Below are 18678 nucleotides of genomic sequence, written 5' to 3'. Positions count from 1 at the left end.
TTATTTTGATTGAAATAAAAAAAATGAGAAAATACTCGTCCTTTGATCAATTTGGAGTTTGTGCAAAAGGCTATGGAAAATGACATATTGGGGAACTGCATTCTAATGATCTTGGTTTCAAAACTTGCCTACAAAAATCATGGTAACTTCACTCTGCTAGACAGATTTGCATTTACATAAGGAAATGCCAGTGCTTGCCAGGAAGAATAATTTACAAGTAGATATTATGGTTGTCATGGAATACAACAACAGCAAAGAATAAAATATATACCATGAAGTAAATTATGATTGTTTTGGAGCAAAACAGAAGATATAAGTGGATCTCATCTCAATACTTTGGGGTTGGTAAGATTATGTTTTTGAAAAAAGTCTCCCTCACCAAGGCTGCATATATTTGATAATATATAATTGATTTCTGTGATCAAAGCTGAATTTTCAGCATCATTACTCCAGTCTTCAGTCACATGATCCTTCAGAAATCATTCTAATATGCTGATTAAGATTAGATTTTTGTTAGTTAATTCTGCTTAATATTTTTGTGGAAATTGTGAAAACAATCCTCAGGATTCTAGAAAATGCAGCATTTCTTTGAAATAGAAATCTTTTGTTACATTGTAAATGCCTTTTCTGTCACTTTTATGACTCTTGTCACTTTTACTGACCCCAAACTTCTAAAGAGTAGTTTATATGACACATATACCTAGATTAGGCTGGTTACAATGGCTTCTACTGGTAGATGCTGTAACTACACACCATGGCACTTTTGGACTCCCTTCTAGAGGGTTTTAACTTAAAACTCACTCAAAATACATATTAGCTCAAGGGAAAACATTCTGGAATTGGAAAAAAGTTCACTGCAGTTTTAAATAGACTTTCAAGTTCTAACAAAAGCAGAAATGAAAAATGCATGCGTTGCAGTAACTTCTCTATCGCACAGGTTAAGTTTGGAACAAGCCGTTTTGTTCCTCTAGGCTGTGTTCCAAACTAATTACTGTCAGGTTTAGATACAAACTGGCCCAGTTTAACCAGAGCCCTTATCTATTCTACATTTATTGGCCAGCTACCTCCATAAAACAAACTTAACTCTCTCAACCTCTTACAGTGACCTAGTTTTCAGTCACTGTAATATTATATCTTACAAGGATTTCTTTTAGACATACTCATTTCTTCAAATGCAAACTTCAGGTTGATGGTTCAGAAAGACAACTTCATTGTGGACACTGAACTCAAAAGCATTAGACATACAAGACATCTTAAAAATCAAGTTTATTTCTTGAAATTTGTCCAAGACACTGGAGGAATGTGTATCCAGTGTTTCGAGAAAGAATCATGTTACAATTACCTGTGTATGTTTTGAGGTATAGTTTAATCACTATTAAAGCCACTCTTAAATATCTAACAAGACAGGAGGAAATCTCCTTAAAAGCAGTAGAGGAAAAAAAAAAAAAAAAGAAAAAAAAAATGAAAGAAAAAAAAAACACTTGTCAAGACTTGCCACTATAAGATTTCAATGGACAAGCTTACAATCGTTAAGAAATCCCTTTTCATCTCACCTTGAAGCCATGCAACTTTGCAACACAGAGCACAGGTGACAGGAAAAATAATATAATCTAAAAACACTAAAGAAAAGTTAACCAAAACTGTTTATTTTGAATGCATTTTGAGAGCTCTGAGTCTAGATGTGATAGACACAGCCATGATGTAAAATACAACCATACAATACATTAGAATCAAAAAGGTACCAAAAAGTACAGTAAAAAAATAACACTTCCATCTCTGGAAATGTAAAAGGACACAAAAAACAAAAAAAAATAAAACAAATGTGACAAGTGACATTTGCACCCCACCCCCCCAGTTCCTTATGTTTTCTGTACAAAATGAAGCAGAAGTCCAGATTCTGCCAGCTTCCAAAAGTAAAAGACCCCAATGTTCACTGTGACCAGACGGCTGGTTCCTGCTCGGTAGCTTTACGACCTTTAAGAGAGAAAACACAGATTTAGTTGCTTTTAAATCACATTTACAATACATGTATTTTATATTATAAAAAAAAAAAAAAAAAAAAAAAAAAATGAAGTGAAGAGATGGGGCCTATCATGATCTACCACTACAACCCTACTTTGTCACTACAACCCTCCCCAAACGGATCGTTCTATCGGCCTTATAGTTCGGCTGGGTCAATGGAGATGAATTGGTAATGGAGCGACAATTAAAATTAACCTTACCATGAGTGGTGGGAAAAAAGTTAAAATTCATACCTTAACTACACATGATCAGTATGGCTTGTAGCTACTCTGGTGAGCCCCACGTCTTGGAGTTTTTCCATAGCTTGTATTGCCCTGGTCTAGGGGGGTAAGAGAAGAGCAGAGAAAGGAACTTGAGTCCCTCGTATTCACAAGAACCCAACGGGGACGGTGGGGAAACCCCAAGGTCAATCAGTGCTTACTGTAGTCATATCCTCCGCCGTAGCCGTAGTAGCCTCCGGAGTAATCATAGTTGCCGTAGCCTCCGTATCCACCGTAACCTTGCTGTCCGCCGTAGCCGTAACCCTGGTTACCATAGCCTTGATTCCAGTAGTTGTTGTAGCCCTGATTCCAGTTCTGACCCTGGCCTATAAAACAAAAGAAACCATTTCAAACACAAGCAATTGCAATTGGTCTCTACTTAAGCTTTGTGGGGTATTAGAACAGATTTGAGATCAGCCAAATCTTTTAAGATGGATAAAATCTGAAGATTTCACATTTACAGAAAAAATATCTGCGTGAGCAATACAAAAGCCCTATTCGGACGGGATTGACTTGGAGTAATGCAATTTTACCACAGGAGGTCTGTAATATTAATGGCCAATTCGCACGGGATAAGATCTCAGTAAAACTAGCAGAAGTGGAAACTCGATTTGCGCATCGCCGTCATCCTCCTGTTGTCATGTGCGTATTACGTTGCTTCCTGATATCACATGTGCAAACACATAACCTATATTTATATATATAAAATAGTTATGTCCGGTCGAACGATGTATTAACTAACTTCAGATTGGATTGTGTTAGTAATAGGCACTTGCCTAACACTAAAAGATGTTTCGTGCCTCTAACAAGTGCTTTCGAGCTTCTTTCTGATCTGAATGGTGTGTTGAAAACACTTGAGTTTTGCCACAGACTTGTCCCAGCGTCTAGATCGCAACTGAATGCTTTTAAGCGTCTCCATACTTGAAAAACCGCAGAAAACTACTTTTAAACAGGAAATTATTAAATATTTACGTACATTACAGCGGGTCTATTCGCACGGGATTAGTATTACCCGAGGTAATTTCGGACCTTTTAACTGAAGGTAAAAGTCGCCGTAATCTTTACTGACATTGTCCATAATGATTACTGAGATGGCACACCGAATAGGACTATAATCTCATTCAGAATTTGTTATTCGAATTAATACAAATGAATTACAAATGTTTAACATTAACCCCTGGTTTCACAGACAAGGCTTTAAAGGGATAGTTCACCCAAAAATGAATATTCTGTTATCATTTACTCACCCTCAATTCGTTCCAAACCTGTATGAATTTCTTTGTAAGGGTAAGTGATGACAATTTTCATTTTTGGGTGAACTATCCTTTTATGCCTGTTCTCAGACTAAAATGCATGTTTGAGCCGTTTTAACTGAAAGCAACTTTCACTAGTACCTATCAGAGCCATTGTTTTGTCTCAAGATGCACATCAGTAATATTTTAAGGCATGTTTATAAAAGCTATGTAAATGTCCTAATTGAACTAAGGCCTAATCCTGGCTTAATCTAAGCCCTGTCTGTGAAACCAAGCCTTAATCAAATTATAAGACATCCAGATTCACAAAGTTTGTTTAAACTAGCCTGCATTAGATTTATATACAGATAGACAAGGCCGACTGTACAGAGTTGTTTTGCTGTTGCAGATCAGTGCATATTTGATAAGCACACAGTCATCTAGTTAAACTTTACACAGACTACAGTTTGAGTGGCAGATGAGAAAGTCCAACAGGAGATAGACGTTAGGCTTTACTAACCTCCACGCCCCCTTCCTCTTCCTCCTCCTCCTCCACCAAAGCGACCTCCGTACTGCTGCTGCTGGTACACTTCCTTAGGCTGTGCAATCTTAATCTCGCACTGGGAGAAAGAAAAGACAATTGAGTGAATAATGAATGAGTAGTCATAATAAAACACAGCCATTAAAATCAATGCTGAAAATATTTTGTATTGTATAAAATTTTCCATTGTACTACCCCTTTATTCTTGCCATCAATGTAAAGTCAAAATATGAACAACAACCCTGAAGACTTATCACATTAATAAGTAAATAGGTCACACTGGAAACTCACAAGGCCTTCTTTTCCATTTGTGTCCTTGGTTCCACTGACGTTGTGATATTTCTTTTCCAGAACTTTCTTGACAGCCTCTTCATCCTTGAAGGTAATGAAGACAAACCCTCTCCTCTTATTTGTCTTTGGATCCATTGGAAGTTCGATAGTCTCAATCTGCAGTGACAATAAATGAATAAGAGTTAACAAATGCACACATTTAAAATGCAGAAGAGACAACTACAGACGTAATGTAAAATTGAAAAAGAGGGCAGCAAAAACAAATGCAGGAAATTAAAAGTCTTTGCAAATATCAAGAGAATAAGTTTTTACATTGGCAATATATACTTGATCATTTTTTTCATTTTACAAAAACAAATGAATGCATATTTTCAAAAGTAAAACCTAAACCATTTTTTTTTAATCTGGTGTTAAATAAAATACAAAGAATTAAAAAAAATCTAAAAAGGAGCACTCCAATACCTCGCCAAAGGCACCAAAATACTCGCGGATCCTCTCTTCTGTAGTTTCAGGGTTCAGTCCACCGACAAAGATCTTCTTAACGGGTTCTTTCTTCATCGCCATCGCTTTCTTAGGGTCAATCTGTCGTCCATCCAATCTGTGCTCTTTTTGTGCTAAAACCTGTGCAAAGAAGAGGAGTTAGTGAGTCTTCGATGGTTACCTACATCACAAGAATATACGTTTTCCTAAGCACCAAAGCTTACCTTATCTACACTGGCTGGCTCCTTAAAAAGAATAAACCCAAATCCCCTTGATCGTCCAGTGTTGGGGTCCATTTTGATGGTGCAGTCTGTCACCTCTCCAAATTTAGAGAAGTAGTCTTTAAGATCCTTTTTACTAGTGTCCCAGCTGAGCCCCCCAACAAACATTTTCCTGAGGAAACGAAGCAGAAAAATAGGAGTGAGACCAGGAGGGGGCGTGGTAGCGCAGATTTCACAATTTCTCCATTTCTTGCATAAAAAAAACCCACTTTACGAACACTAATAAACGGAAATAAAAACTGCAATACAGCACAGATACATTTTTAAACGCACAAAAACACAGAAACGGACACCCAAGTACACACTGAATTTTAAAACGTATATTTATGCTCAATTCACCGAATTCGCCCATCCCCCTACAAAAAAAAAGACACATGGCGCCAACAAAGACGGAAGGAACAAAGGATTTTATGTCCGAGCATTTAGCACAATTATTCCTCGAACATACCCCGCATCTTCCTCTCCTTTGCTCGCGTCAATTTGCCCGCCGTCCGATGCACTAGTTTCGTCTTCATCCCCGGCCGTTTCGTCCGCACCGGCGTCTCCCTGCGCCCCGGCCTGTGCGCTCCCGTTGCCCTCCTCGTACTGCCCGGCTCCGTTCAGGTCGTCCTCGCCCTCGTGGCCGTTTTCTGAGGTTTCCATATACTGCTGCTCGGCGTCTGACATGGTGGTAGTTTAATGTAAAAACCTAAAACTGCAGAAAATGTGTGATTGTTACAAAAGGAAGCGCCTTATGTAACGCACAAGCACCACCATTTTGAACAGCGGCGGTTACATTCTCATTCGCAACTTGAACGTAAACATATCGTTGGTTTAATTCATAAATACACAGCTTTACTGGCCTAGAATTAAATATGACGGTTAACACAACTAAATACGCACACTGGGGCTAACAAATTCATAATTTGCTCGTAAATACTTTACCTTAAAAGCAGCAAGTGAAAAGTCTCCGTGGAACGCTTTCCGCGGTGTGGGCCCTTCCTTATTGCGCCGACAAGCGGTTGGTTTTATATTACTGGATGGTAGATAAAGGAATTTTAGTAAGGGCAAATTTGATTGGATGACTTCGAACGCCTATCAACCTGACAGCCAATTAAATATGTCTTATACACGTCACAGAAATCCTCCCCCTAACGCGCTTCTTCTGAACCTTCGTGTCCGAGTGGGGGAAGAAGTCTTTGTTCTTGTTTGGTTTATAAACATGTTGTTGACTACTTACATAAAATGAGGTGTATATATATATATATATATATATATTTTAGAAGCAATCTGCAAAGATGATAATGCAAGACACAGCCGTTTGTATTGGCTATGCTTAGTCAAAATAGTAGTACGAAGAGGTTGCAGATACATTTGCAATTGGCATATGAATCATTAGCATGCTAACATTCATTTTGTTGTTGAGATCGCATAATTAAATTTCAGTCTACAGAGTTATTCACATTAAACATTGATTGTGAGTTGAATGTTTGTTTATTGCCATCAGAAGGGTAAAAATGTATAAAATAGCACGATTTATTGAGAGATGATGAATGTGTAAGAATAGGCCTTCTGTTGTAGTAATCGGTGACAAAAAGATACTGTAAATTTGCACTTTTATCTTACATTTAAATTAACCATGACATAAGCAAACATATATTTGATAGCACAGTAAATCAAGGATTAAATAACATTGTTTATAAAAAACATTGTATTTTATTAAGCAGTTTGAATGATATTCAAAAGGAAAAACATCCAAAATAGATCAAGACAGTAACTTGTTGGTAAATTCTTGTTGCTTGAAAAACAAATCAGGCTGCCTCCTTTACTACTGTTCCATCACATATTTTGGGCTTATTTGGGTTATTATCCATCAGCCAGTCAGCAAGCCATGTCTGTAAAGAAAAATAATACAGTACAAAAATAACTGAGTAAATAGCAAATAGATATCTCAGAAAATCCAGGACGCAGTTGTTCAAAAAGTTTAATCTGAATAAGAATGATTTATATTTGGAAATCCCACATCTTGTTATCCAGGATCAGGTAATCCATTTTACTCAGGATCCGGTTTTATAATGCAACATTAGATTAGATCACCTAGAATGGGACTACATATACAATGCAGGCTACTAGCTGTATAAAGAACAACAGATCCAATAGTCAAGCATGGGACCACTTTAAGTGTTTTATTTGAAGAGAAAAAAACAGCACAATTAAACAATACAAACAAATATACATGCAATAATCGATGCAATTGTTAGAACCTTCTTTTGACCATTTCATTATAATTAATATACAGCCATAAATGCCTGTTTTTGTTTGATATTGATAGCTGTTTGGGGGGTTAATTTTTTTTTAACTTTATTGTACTGAAAGTACTGATAGTCTACTACTATATCACTGTAACAGTTAAACAAATCAAATGTAAAATATAAATCTATATACACTGCATGATGCAAATGTTTATTATGTATTGTTAATTATTGTTGTAACCATTTTTATAGTGTTTGTTCCTGAAATCCATCCAGAATTCAACCATCTGGGATCAGAATAGTCCAGATTTGTTTTTGGATCAAAGGTGTCCCAAATCCTAAAAAGTTTGAACATATACTGAGTGATTAGATTATGTGATCTAATCTGATTTCAGAATACTATTTTCCTTATTTTGAACAACCCATTTTCAAGATCTGATCCAATCCGATAGCTGAAATCCAATTGAATTTCTTTTGAGCAATTGGGCACAGGGTGACAAAAGGCATTACAGTTTTCAGGTGAAGAAATTATTCACCCAGAAATTTAAATTATGTCATTATTTATTTGTCCCCATGTAATTCCTAAGTTCTGACTTTCTCTTTTGGGAAAAAAAGCATATATTTTAAAGAATCTTTGGTTACACTTTATTTTAAGGTGTCAGTGTTAGTGTATTTATACATTTAAGTACAGAGTAGTAACAATTATTATAGTAGTAATTAAAAATAAAGTGTTACTGTTACTTTTTAGAATTATTTTTTAAAATACTTTATCTACTATAGGGTTAGGATGAGGGTTAATTTCATGTACAGTAATTATGCATCATGTATAGTTATTACTACAGTAACTACATGTAACATCATTATAAACCAAACCCTCATAACAGCGTTCAGTGAACAACAGGAGGCGTTGGAAGCAAGCTTTTTGAAAGGGGGGTGTTCAGGTGTTCACGAGTTTACACCAAAGATCCAGGCAAGACAAGATTAAACATGTAATTACTTGCAAAATAATTGCCTACCACATTCTAAAATCTGCCAGTGTAATGCGACATGTAAGCCATGTATCATTTCTTTTGCAACGACTATTATTTTTCCAGTCATAGACCAGCGCTCAAGCACTGACTAGAATCCAGCGCTGACAAGAATCAGCATTCACATGCTCAATAATGTGTTTCACGCTGACAACAATCCAGTGGTGGCTAGAATCACGCAGCGGAGGAATGGAAAGTTGACAAGCCATTAAAAAAGTATCGACTTAAGAACCACTTATATATTTTCAAATATTTTCAATAAATCATGTTCCCATTCACTCTGGTGAAGAATTTTTTAATTAATTATTAAACTAAATTCTATTTATAAGGTAAAACTTTTACATTTTTAGGCATTAACTAATTCCAATGCCTAATGCCAAAATGTTTTTTTTTTGTTCACCAAGTAATTTACTGGTCAGGCATTATTGTTAAGACTGTAAGGAGAAAATGACGATTTGATGGATAATTTAAATATATTCTGTAATCACATTTTGGTAATGTATTATCCACCGTCGTATCTGAGTGCGAAACGCTGCTTGGATAGTTTCAAGATAGTTAAAAACAATGAATAAAACAATTGAACAACAATTTAATTGTTCATATGCGTTTATTCTTGTTAGAAGATTTTTTTTTTTACTGATTATGAACATGAATTATCATGACAAACCAAATTAATTGTAATTGTATTAATTATACCATTGATGAAAACAAGCTGATTCCAAAGCCAACAATTCTAACATAATTTTTTTTTTGTTTTTTTTTTCCTCAAAGTAAGGCTAATGTAAGCAGCTTCTTGCAATACTCTCCTAAATGCATAATAAAACCTAAGTGCAAACATTACCGCTTTAATGACCGTATAGCCTATGGTCGTTTTTACTGTCCAATGACAGCCCATCTTATATCTACTTTGAGTGGCATGGGAGAGAGTCGAAAAATTCATTTGTTGCCCCTACAAGTTTATAATAGCATATTTTAACAAGATTTTCAAATGGATAAAGAAAAAAAAAACTGCCAAAATGTTTTTAAATGTTGGCTTTATAAAACTATGTTTTAAACATTTGAATAAGCAGTCTCATATGTCTATTTATTTTTAATACAGGCCTACTATTTATTAATTTATTGTTCTATTTGATTTAACATTTTTACATTTAACATGAATAATCTAACATTTAAAATAAAACAAGAGGTAAGGGACCTGGATAATGGATAGGGGGCGCTGGCCCAAAAAAGGTTGAGAACCACTGCTAAAATTTAGATAAAAAATTTAGATTTTTTTAGATAAAAAATTTAGATACAAAATAACACCGTAAAATAAAGTTACAAAATTATTTTTTTAATATTTTTATGAAGAGATACACTTACAAAGGGGTCCATTGGCTTTTTCTTGCACAGCTCCGTCAGTCCAGTGAGAAGTGTTGGGCTAACATACCGGCTCAGGTAATCTTTGGCAGCATCTCCCATAGGAATGGGTTCAATCACAGCTGAAACAGAAATCAGATTTTTATTATGCTTTCAAATATTGTTCATTAAACTCATTTGTTCAGAGTTAGATTCACTCACAGTTGGGAAACATGAACCTGATCTCCTTCTCAGCCGCAGAGAAGGAATCACTGCCATGCACAGCATTGCGCAGGTCACACGTGCCCAGTCTAGCTCTCAGACTCATGGTGACATTCAGTGTTGATGCGCATTTCCCAGAAAGAGAGAGAGAAAAAAATGGACTGTTACTTTGAAACATGACATTTTGAATATAGACTTGTTGCAATGACAGAACTGAGATATGTGATTGATTTAGGCACTGCAATGAACATCAGCTTTGTAAATGATTAGCCTGAAGCGCATAAAATCCACAAAACTATCAATTTATTTGGCCTGGAGTTTGAAAGGAACACAAAATGGTGCAACTGTGATAGTTGTCTCGACAGTACATGAGAATTTAGCTTCATAAGTCAGCCATTTTATTATTAAACCACCTGCATAGAGAGAAGATTTATTCAATGACATTCATTACCAGTCAGGATGTGTCTCTCTAGCCTTTATGCTGCTGACTGGTCCCATTATGGCTTTCCAGGTGGCAATAGCCTGGTGTCGGGCCAGTGCTAGAGCAACCACTGGTCCGGAGCTCATGAAGGCGGTCAGATGGGGAAAATGCAGCTTCCCATAATGCTCAGCATAGAAATCACTGCATTGCTCTGGACTCAGTTGAAGCCGCCTTTTCTGTAAAATGAGAAACAAGAGAAAAATCTGGCTAAACTTAATCATTGGCCACAAAATCTGAGCTGTTAGTTAAAGGGTTAGTTCACCCAAAAATGAAAATTCTGTCAGTAATCACTCACCCTCATGTTGTTCCAACCCCGTAAGACTTTCGTTCATCTTCAGAACACAAATTAAGATATTTTTTGATTAAATCAAGAGAGCTCCTCCATAGGCTTCTATGTAATTGAAACTTGCTGGCCCAGAAAGTTAATAAAGACAATGTTTAAAATAATCCAAGTGACTAAAGTGGCTCAAAAGGGATATTTCACCGCTGGAAAGATGAATGTGTATTTAAATTGGGTCATTTATGTAGTAGAAATGTGAATGTATTTTTGGCTCATGTGGATGAAAGACAACTCCTCCCAGAACGCACTTGCTTCGCTGCTCTACGAGGCCACTCCCAAGCCACGCCTACCGGTTACAGAGGGCAGTATGAGAAGAAATGATACAACTAGGCTACTAGTGGACTCGAAACTGAAAAGACGGCGTTTTATCGTGAGATCCCCCTATGGACGGGTTGAAAACATGCGGAACGAGCTCCTACTACTGGCTGTAGTCTCTCGCTTCTGTCCATAAAAGCCTCAGATGACGCAAAATGACGATTTTTGCATCATCGGATGTTTTTTTCCAGACACACAATACAGAAATCTTTTGTCTCAGGGGGAGATGAGGGAGGGGAAGCACAGTTATTTGAAAATACTACCGGGTTTCTACTGATACAAAACTTAATACTAATCGGTGAAGTATCCCTTTAAGTTTATCAAGCGACAAGAATACTTTTTGTGCACAAAAAAACAAAAATAACGACTTTATTCAACTATTCATTTTCTTCTGTGTGGGCCTCTGAGTGAGTTCACAGTGTAATAGCGCAGCGCTTCTGTGTTGTACGTCAGAACGTAGGCTCACTATTGGCCGACGCTGGTCATGTGTGTGATGCTGGCCAATATTGAGCCTACGTTCTGACATACAACCCAGAAGCGCTGCGCTATTACACTACGTGAACTCACTCAGAGGCCCACACAGAAGAAAATTAATAGTTGAATAAAAAGTCAAAACTTCAAAAAGTATTCTCGTCACTTGTGGTTGAGCCACTGTAGTCATTTGGACAATTTTAAACATTGTCTTTACTAACTTTCTGAGCCAGCAAGTTTCGATTACATAGAAGCCTATGGAGGAGTGAGACAGCTCTCAGATTTAATAAAAAATATCTTAATTTGTGTTCCGAAGATTAACGAAATTCTTACGGGGTTGGAACAACATGAGGGTGAGTAATTACTGACAGAATTTTCATTTTTGGGTGAACTAGGCCTAAGCCTAAGCCTTTAATAAAAGTGATAGTATAATTTCTGCTGTTGCTTAAAGGGATAGTTCACCCAAAAATAAAAAATTGTCATCATTTACTCACTCTGAAGTTGTGCCAAACCTGTATGAGTTTATTTTTTCTGCTGAACAAGGTATTTTAAAGAATTTTGGTAACCAAACAGTATCTTTTGTTCCTATGGATGTCAATGGCTCAACTGTCTGGTTACCCATATCCTTCTAAGTGTCTTTTGTGTTCAGCTGAAGAAAGAAACTTACAGGTTTGGAACAACTTGAGGGTGTAACGTTAGCTGCTAAGTAATTACATAATTTTCATTTTGGGATGAACTAACGTTATCAGTTTAAAACTAGAGCTAAGTTACATAATTTCATCAATTAACAGTTAGTGGCAGCAGACATCATTGTGACTGTCTTGGGTTTACAAAATAACTAAAATTTAGTGTTTGTCAATTAAGTTACAAGAAAACTTCTTGTGCATCATGTAAAGTAGTTAGTACAAATGTGCAGTGCCTTTCCACTCAAGTTACGTAACTTACCTGCAGAATTGTAAATCCAGATTGAAGAATAATGTCCTCAATTTCGTCAGTTTTGTAGATGGCATCAGGTTTGATTAAAGCCAAAGTTCTCTCCACGAAGATACGAGGTTCTGGCATCTGTTTTTGAGGACTGTCGCTGTCCATGACTTTAAATCATCTAACGTTAGCGTTAGTTTGACAATTTTACTGGAATTTTTCACGGTTAAATTCGAAGTAGCTTTAATTGACGGAGGTATTTCTCAAATTATAAATACAAATAGTCTTAGTTATTAGATTGCAAACACGTTTCTCACCTACAACATATACAAATAGTTTATTTAATTCAGGGGTTTGTATCATGTCGCGTCCTCTGAGAAGAGTCGGGTTTGTTGGCCTTGTTGCTAGGTTGCAAAAATTAAATCTACATGCAGCAGTGCCATCTAGTGGCTGTACAAGCCTATTTCAGTGACTCGCATGGTTACATTTCAGTTCTTAGTTTATTGAAAGGCAGAGAAATTAAAGTAAACAAAGTCAATTATAGCTCTTTTTAAAACTTTTTATTCAGGCATTAGAAAAGGCTTCTATCTGGTTCCAATGGTCACCTGCCACACTCTGATCAGGTTGTCAGTGTAGCCAGCAAAGAGAGTCTGTGACGAGAAAAGAGAAAGGAATTATTATCAGGCACGCTTTTAGAAGCACTATTGATTTAAAAGCATATTACTAATCCCCTCATATTTGCAGGACTGTCATCAAAAGGTTTCAGATGTTAAAGTGATTGGGAATAATCAATGGGGAAGCTGGTCCAGCCAGAATTTACAGGCACCAAATCAGAGACTGATGAAGTGCAAGTCCAGGAACTCAAGTTTGCTGTGAAACCCACCTGTCCATCAGCAGACCAGGCCAGAGAAGTGCACTGAGGTGGCTCAGCCTTGCTGTTGGTGGTGATGATGTCCTGCCTCAGCTCATCAACAATGATCTTGCCCTCCAGATCCTGTTGAGACAATACAGTCAAGCTTTGCAACAGCAGAATGAAAGCGCCATTTCTGCTCGAGCCAATAGTTCTCAGAAACAGCCTCTTTATCATCATAGAAATACAGAAGGCGTTTAGAGTTTCATCACTGAACCCTGTGCTCTGATATAAACGGTTACTTTTAGTCACCATGAAATCAAAACTGACAATTCGTTTTTGATGGAACATTGCAGAATTATTATAAATTATTTATCTGTGCACATTTTTTAAAAATGCACCTGCCCTCATAATCTTTTAAAGTTGGCATGAAATCAAAATTGATACCATTTAGTTTGCTTCACTTGGAAATGCGAAGCAATTTCCAACTTAAGTCGGTTGCAACATTGCCGGTTGACTATCAGAGAGACAGACTATCGCAAATTTAATTTCATGCCGACTTCAAAATATATTGAAGATAAAGCCCTGTATACAGTCCATTGTACATTATATAATATGAATGAGAAGTGTGTATTCACATAAACTCACCCAGATCTTGATGCTGGGTCCAGTGGCAGCACACAGCCAGTAGCGGTTGGGGCTGAAGCAAAGGGCGTTGATGGTGTCCCCACCATCCAGGGTGTAAAGGTGCTTGCCTTCATTCAGGTCCCATAGCATGGCCTGCCCATCCTGAAATATAAGGACAAACACAGTAAATACAGATTGAAAAGCTAACATATCTTCCTGATATCACAAATACTTTGTGTTCAGAAACAGCCTCTTGTCATCACATGAATTAAGATGGCGTTATGTAAGGTTTTCATCATCTCTTTAACACTCAACCCTCATGTCCAACCCACTAACTTCAGTAGTGATAACAGGAAAAAGTGAACAGATTACCTTTCCACCGGAGGCACACAGAGATCCATCAGGAGAAACGGTCACTGTGTTCAGGTATCCAGTGTGGCCAATGTGGTTGGTCTTCAGCTTGCAGTTAGCCAGATTCCAAACCTATAACATGCATAAATCAAACTGGTTACATTAGCAAATATTAAACTGATTCATGCAAGCTATTCCTGATTAAATTGTTCACTTGCATGTTAATGTTTACAATCCATTACCCATCATAATTGCAGGACTTGTCAACAGTGCCCGAAAGCTCAGACAATATTAATGTCGATTTTTTTAATCACAGGGTAAAGACATTACAAAAACACAGATCACCCATTCTAGTTTAAATTAAAATTCAACCACAGGTCTCACCTTGACCATTTTGTCCCACCCGCAGGACACAATAATGGGGTTGCTGCTATTGGGAGAGAAACGCACGCATGAAACCCACTCAGTGTGGCTGTCATCCTGTGGATGAAAGTCAAAATAAAGGGCCTCAGAACAGCACAAACTAATCTAAACATTAGGGTATTTGTAGTCAAATTTAAGACATTTTAAAGATCTTTAAGACCTGCACAAATAAAATGGTATGTCAACAGAACAAACCCATATAATCTCAAAATAAATCATGCATAAACAGGCTGAGGCACAAAATCAACTGCACAACAGGTTATCTGCATGCTTAAAACTCTCAAGACAGGCTTTCCTGATAATGTTCGGGGCTCAGACACACTCTCGGTTTAAATCAAGATGAAAGACATTTCTTTAGCCAAGCATTCATAACAGGCTTTTCATAAATGTGTACTATTTTATCTGATGAAACCGTACAATATACATGATCATCTTTAGCCTAAAATGCTATGAACAGCAGTTTCATATGCTGGGAACTTTGGATCAACACAAATTTTAAATATAGTATTTTATATTGTAATCATTATGAGCACAAGTTGTAATTACTGCCTAACGTCATGTGTTGTGTTAGCTTAACTGAATACATGATGTTAACCGAAACACAGCATATTATAGCTGTATATTACTGCCATTGGACATTAATTTGATACTCATCTCTGACTGATAACAGAATACTTCCTAAACCGTAACACTGAAACAAGCGTTTTCTGTAAAGTGGCTTCGAAACAATGTATTGTGCCTTGCTTTATGTATACACATGCATTTAAAATTGTTTATGTACTAATATCAATATAGAGGATTTTGCTGATATGATGCAGTTAAAGAGGTTTTACTCAGAAATGTGCAGCATTCACATTCATTGAATTAAATCCACTTTTGCAGTTTAATAATCACATTCCTGGAGATTCCTGTTATTCTGTCCCCAAATTTAAGAGTTTTGTTATACCACTAAAGATATTAAAGACTTATGACTTTAAATTTGATCAAGCTAAATTAAAGATATTAAGATTTTTTTTAGGGACCCACAGGAACCCTGATGATGTGCAAAACTCCCGGTTAAAGGGATAGCTCGGCCAAAAATGATATTTAAGCCATGATTTACTCACCCTCAAGCCGTTCGAGATGCATATGTCAATCTTTTTTCAGACGAACACATTTTCAGTTATTTTAGAAAATGTCTTGGATCTTTCAGTGGTTATAATGTGAAGCTATGGGGTCCACCTCCTTCCAAGTCCCAAAATGTGCATGCATCCTTCACAAAAGTAATCCATCCGGCTCCAGGGGGATAAACGTGCGGTTTTGTCGTAAAAATATACACATTTAAAACTTTATAAATGAAAATATCTTGCTTCCGGCAACGGTCGACGCGCGTTCACGGCAGATGGATGCCGGTGTATGACGTAGGACGTAGCGTAGGAAGCATCGTGCCGTAGAACGAAGTACATCATACATCGGCATCCATCTGCCGTGAACACGCGTCAACCGTTGCCGGAAGCAAGATATTTTCATTTATAAAGTTTTAAATATGTATATTTTTACGACAAAACCGCACGTTTATCCCCCTGGAGCTGGATGGATTACTTTTGTGAAGGATGCATGCACATTTTGGGACTTGAAGGAGGTGGACCCCATAGCTTCACATTATAACCACTGAAAGATGTAAGACATTTTCTAAAATAACTGAAAATGTGTTCGTCTGAAAAAAGATTGACATATGCATCTCGAACGGCTTGAGGGTGAGTAAATCATGGGTTAAATATCATTTTTGGCCGAACTATCCCTTTAACTACTCCGACCTTACAGATGTCTACCTGGATGGTGTATTTGCAGACTCCCAGGGTGTTCCACAGCTTGATGGTCTTGTCTCTGGATCCAGACACGATCTGACGGTTGTCAGCAGAGAAGGCCACGCTCAGAACATCCTTGGTGTGTCCAACAAAACGGCGGGTTGTAGTGCCACTAGGTGAGACAAAAGGACAAATTCAGAACAATTTGACATCAAGTAGTCAATGTTGTGCACTACATATGTTTTTAACCTGACACTCCAGATAGATGATGGCTATGGGATATTGGTAGTATGTTTATAGTAAGTTTATTGCCATTACAGCTTCACAAGTTATTTCATAGCAGATACAAATTCAGCATTCAACAAAATGCAAGAGATGAAAATATTTTATTAAAATCAACTTCGATAAGAATAATTTTGTACATAACTCAATTTAAATCTTCTGTGATAAAAAAGAAGTCACTTTGTGGTCTCATGAAGTTAAAAATTGGGCAGACTAAAAATATGTTGTCAAGTTTGTGCCACAATATTGAGATTTTGGTGCTTCTTCGCCCTCCAATAAATACCCACGAGTTACATTTTGACCTTATGATTGTTTTAAATTGTGAAAATGTTTACAGAAACCACAAATTAAATTAAAAAGAATGATTTTTTTGTGTGACTTTTCTAGTATTAATTTTTAAGTAAAAATAGGGTATTTAAACAAGACACTATACAGATGCCTTTTAAATATTAGGATCGGGGTTTCACATTTGAGGATGATAATATTTGGGGTCCAAATATTCTTTGGGTCATAAGAGTTAAGTTCAGAAACAGCCTCTTTTATCATCACAGTGAGACAGACGGCGTTCGAGTTTCATCACCACTTCTAAACCAATGGATGATAGATTGAGTGACTTCCCATGACAGTCCCTCCAAATACTCACGTTGTCAGATCCCACAGGCGCAGGGTGCTGTCCCAGGAGCCAGACAGGGCGAACTGACCATCAGATGAGATGACAACATCACTCACGAAGTGGGAATGGCCCTTCAGAGCACGCTGGGGGATGCCATAGTTGGTCTCATCACGGGTCAGCTTCCACATGATGATGGTCTTGTCTGCAAGATGGACAACAGAGGATCATTCACCATATCTTAGACTTATAACGTTAAGCTTTCATTTGTTGCAGATTTTTGACAATTGGTGGCATACATAACACACCAACTTTCACTAATGCTGCATTATGAACCATAAATAGGTTTTGATAACGGTTTACACAGAACTAGAGCAGAACGGACTTATTACTCAGGGTAATTTACAAGGGCTCATGTATTCGGATACTCATTTGGCTCTAGCGCGGCTCTGTGGACACTTACCCCGGGACGCGGACAGAATCATGTCGGGAAATTGGGGTGTTGTGGCGATTTGGGTGACCCATCCACTGTGACCCTTAAGGGTACCCCTTACCGTCATCTGCTCGGTCATTTTGGCGCAGGAAAGAATCACCTATAAAGGTGGATGGCGTTGGATTTTGTCGGAGGGCCAAATCCTCCCTATCTCTCGCAGTGTGGCAAGAGGAAAAGGACGCGGCACACCGGAAGCAAAACTCTTGAGGGTGAAGCGTCTTCTTCACGTCGCGTTCTCGCATGTGAGAACAGTTTACTGCCATCTAGTGTGTAGATTACGGAGCACTTTAAACAACAAGGCTGTCATATTTTAATAAATGTTAATAAAGTTCCCAAATCGTACGTAATAATTAAATAATTGCAATGTTTAGGGTGAATAAGGGGCAAGTTGCTAAAATGGTCTATGTAGAGAGGCCCTAATGGTAATTTCTTTAATATATGCATATTAAAGTGAACAAATGGTAACTACCGGTAATTAAATTATGCAAACAGTACAATAAAAATGCATTACATGCTCTTTACTATGAGCCTTTTTTGCCTGTATATAGCAACTATATATATATATGGGTCATTGACGAATAAGGTTTTTAAAAGTGTAAAAAAAATAGAATGGAGATATAACTATATTTGAAACCATTTTTTAGTTTACCTAGGTGTTAACAATAAGATTTTGTGGTTTGTACAATCAATTAACACTGTTTTTTGTCATTTTTTACAAGATGGACAAAATTTGTCACCAAAAAAGTCATTCAGTTTAACCATGAATATATCTAAAATTATTAATTTGCAGATAATTGTTCA

At 37.1% G+C, this 18678-nt stretch overlaps 3 protein-coding genes across 4 annotated transcripts; all 3 read right to left on the bottom strand.

Moving 5' to 3' along the window:
• Positions 1-1251: 1251 nt before the first annotated feature.
• hnrnpaba (heterogeneous nuclear ribonucleoprotein A/Ba) lies at positions 1252-6109 on the bottom strand. 2 transcript variants are annotated; one of them, XM_079892415.1, is made up of 9 exons: positions 6032-6108; positions 5556-5801; positions 5051-5219; positions 4809-4967; positions 4347-4502; positions 4035-4134; positions 2444-2608; positions 2256-2341; positions 1252-1974 (listed from the first exon to the last, which is right to left on the bottom strand). In XM_079892415.1, the coding sequence occupies exons 2-8, from the start codon at positions 5771-5773 to the stop codon at positions 2271-2273; spliced, it is 1038 nt and encodes a 345-aa protein (XP_079748541.1). In that variant the 5' UTR covers positions 5774-5801; positions 6032-6108; the 3' UTR covers positions 1252-1974; positions 2256-2270. The 2 variants fall into 2 exon arrangements, with proteins under 2 accessions (XP_079748541.1, XP_079748542.1); XM_079892416.1 differs by lacking the exon at positions 2256-2341 and having other exon boundaries at positions 6032-6109.
• A 453-nt stretch (positions 6110-6562) lies between these two features.
• On the bottom strand, positions 6563-12678 carry nme5 (NME/NM23 family member 5). The gene is made up of 5 exons (XM_079891998.1): positions 12479-12678; positions 10378-10583; positions 9927-10027; positions 9729-9847; positions 6563-6981 (listed from the first exon to the last, which is right to left on the bottom strand). Exons 1-5 carry the CDS (start codon positions 12620-12622, stop codon positions 6898-6900), a joined length of 654 nt encoding a protein of 217 aa, XP_079748124.1. The 5' UTR covers positions 12623-12678; the 3' UTR covers positions 6563-6897.
• Positions 12679-12999: 321 nt separating this feature from the next.
• Positions 13000-18117, bottom strand: rack1 (receptor for activated C kinase 1). Its single transcript, XM_079891997.1, has 8 exons — positions 17848-18117; positions 17418-17589; positions 16517-16664; positions 14667-14762; positions 14304-14414; positions 13953-14093; positions 13338-13448; positions 13000-13104 (listed from the first exon to the last, which is right to left on the bottom strand). Exons 1-8 carry the CDS (start codon positions 17954-17956, stop codon positions 13039-13041), a joined length of 954 nt encoding a protein of 317 aa, XP_079748123.1. The 5' UTR covers positions 17957-18117; the 3' UTR covers positions 13000-13038.
• Between the last annotated feature and the right edge of the window lie 561 nt (positions 18118-18678).

The sequence above is a fragment of the Squalius cephalus genome (assembly GCF_949319135.1).
Source record: "Squalius cephalus genome assembly, chromosome: 14".
NCBI classification, from domain to species: domain Eukaryota; kingdom Metazoa; phylum Chordata; class Actinopteri; order Cypriniformes; family Leuciscidae; genus Squalius; species Squalius cephalus.
The sequence above is the reverse complement of the archived record's forward strand: the minus strand, read 5'-3'. Positions and strand labels throughout refer to the sequence as shown.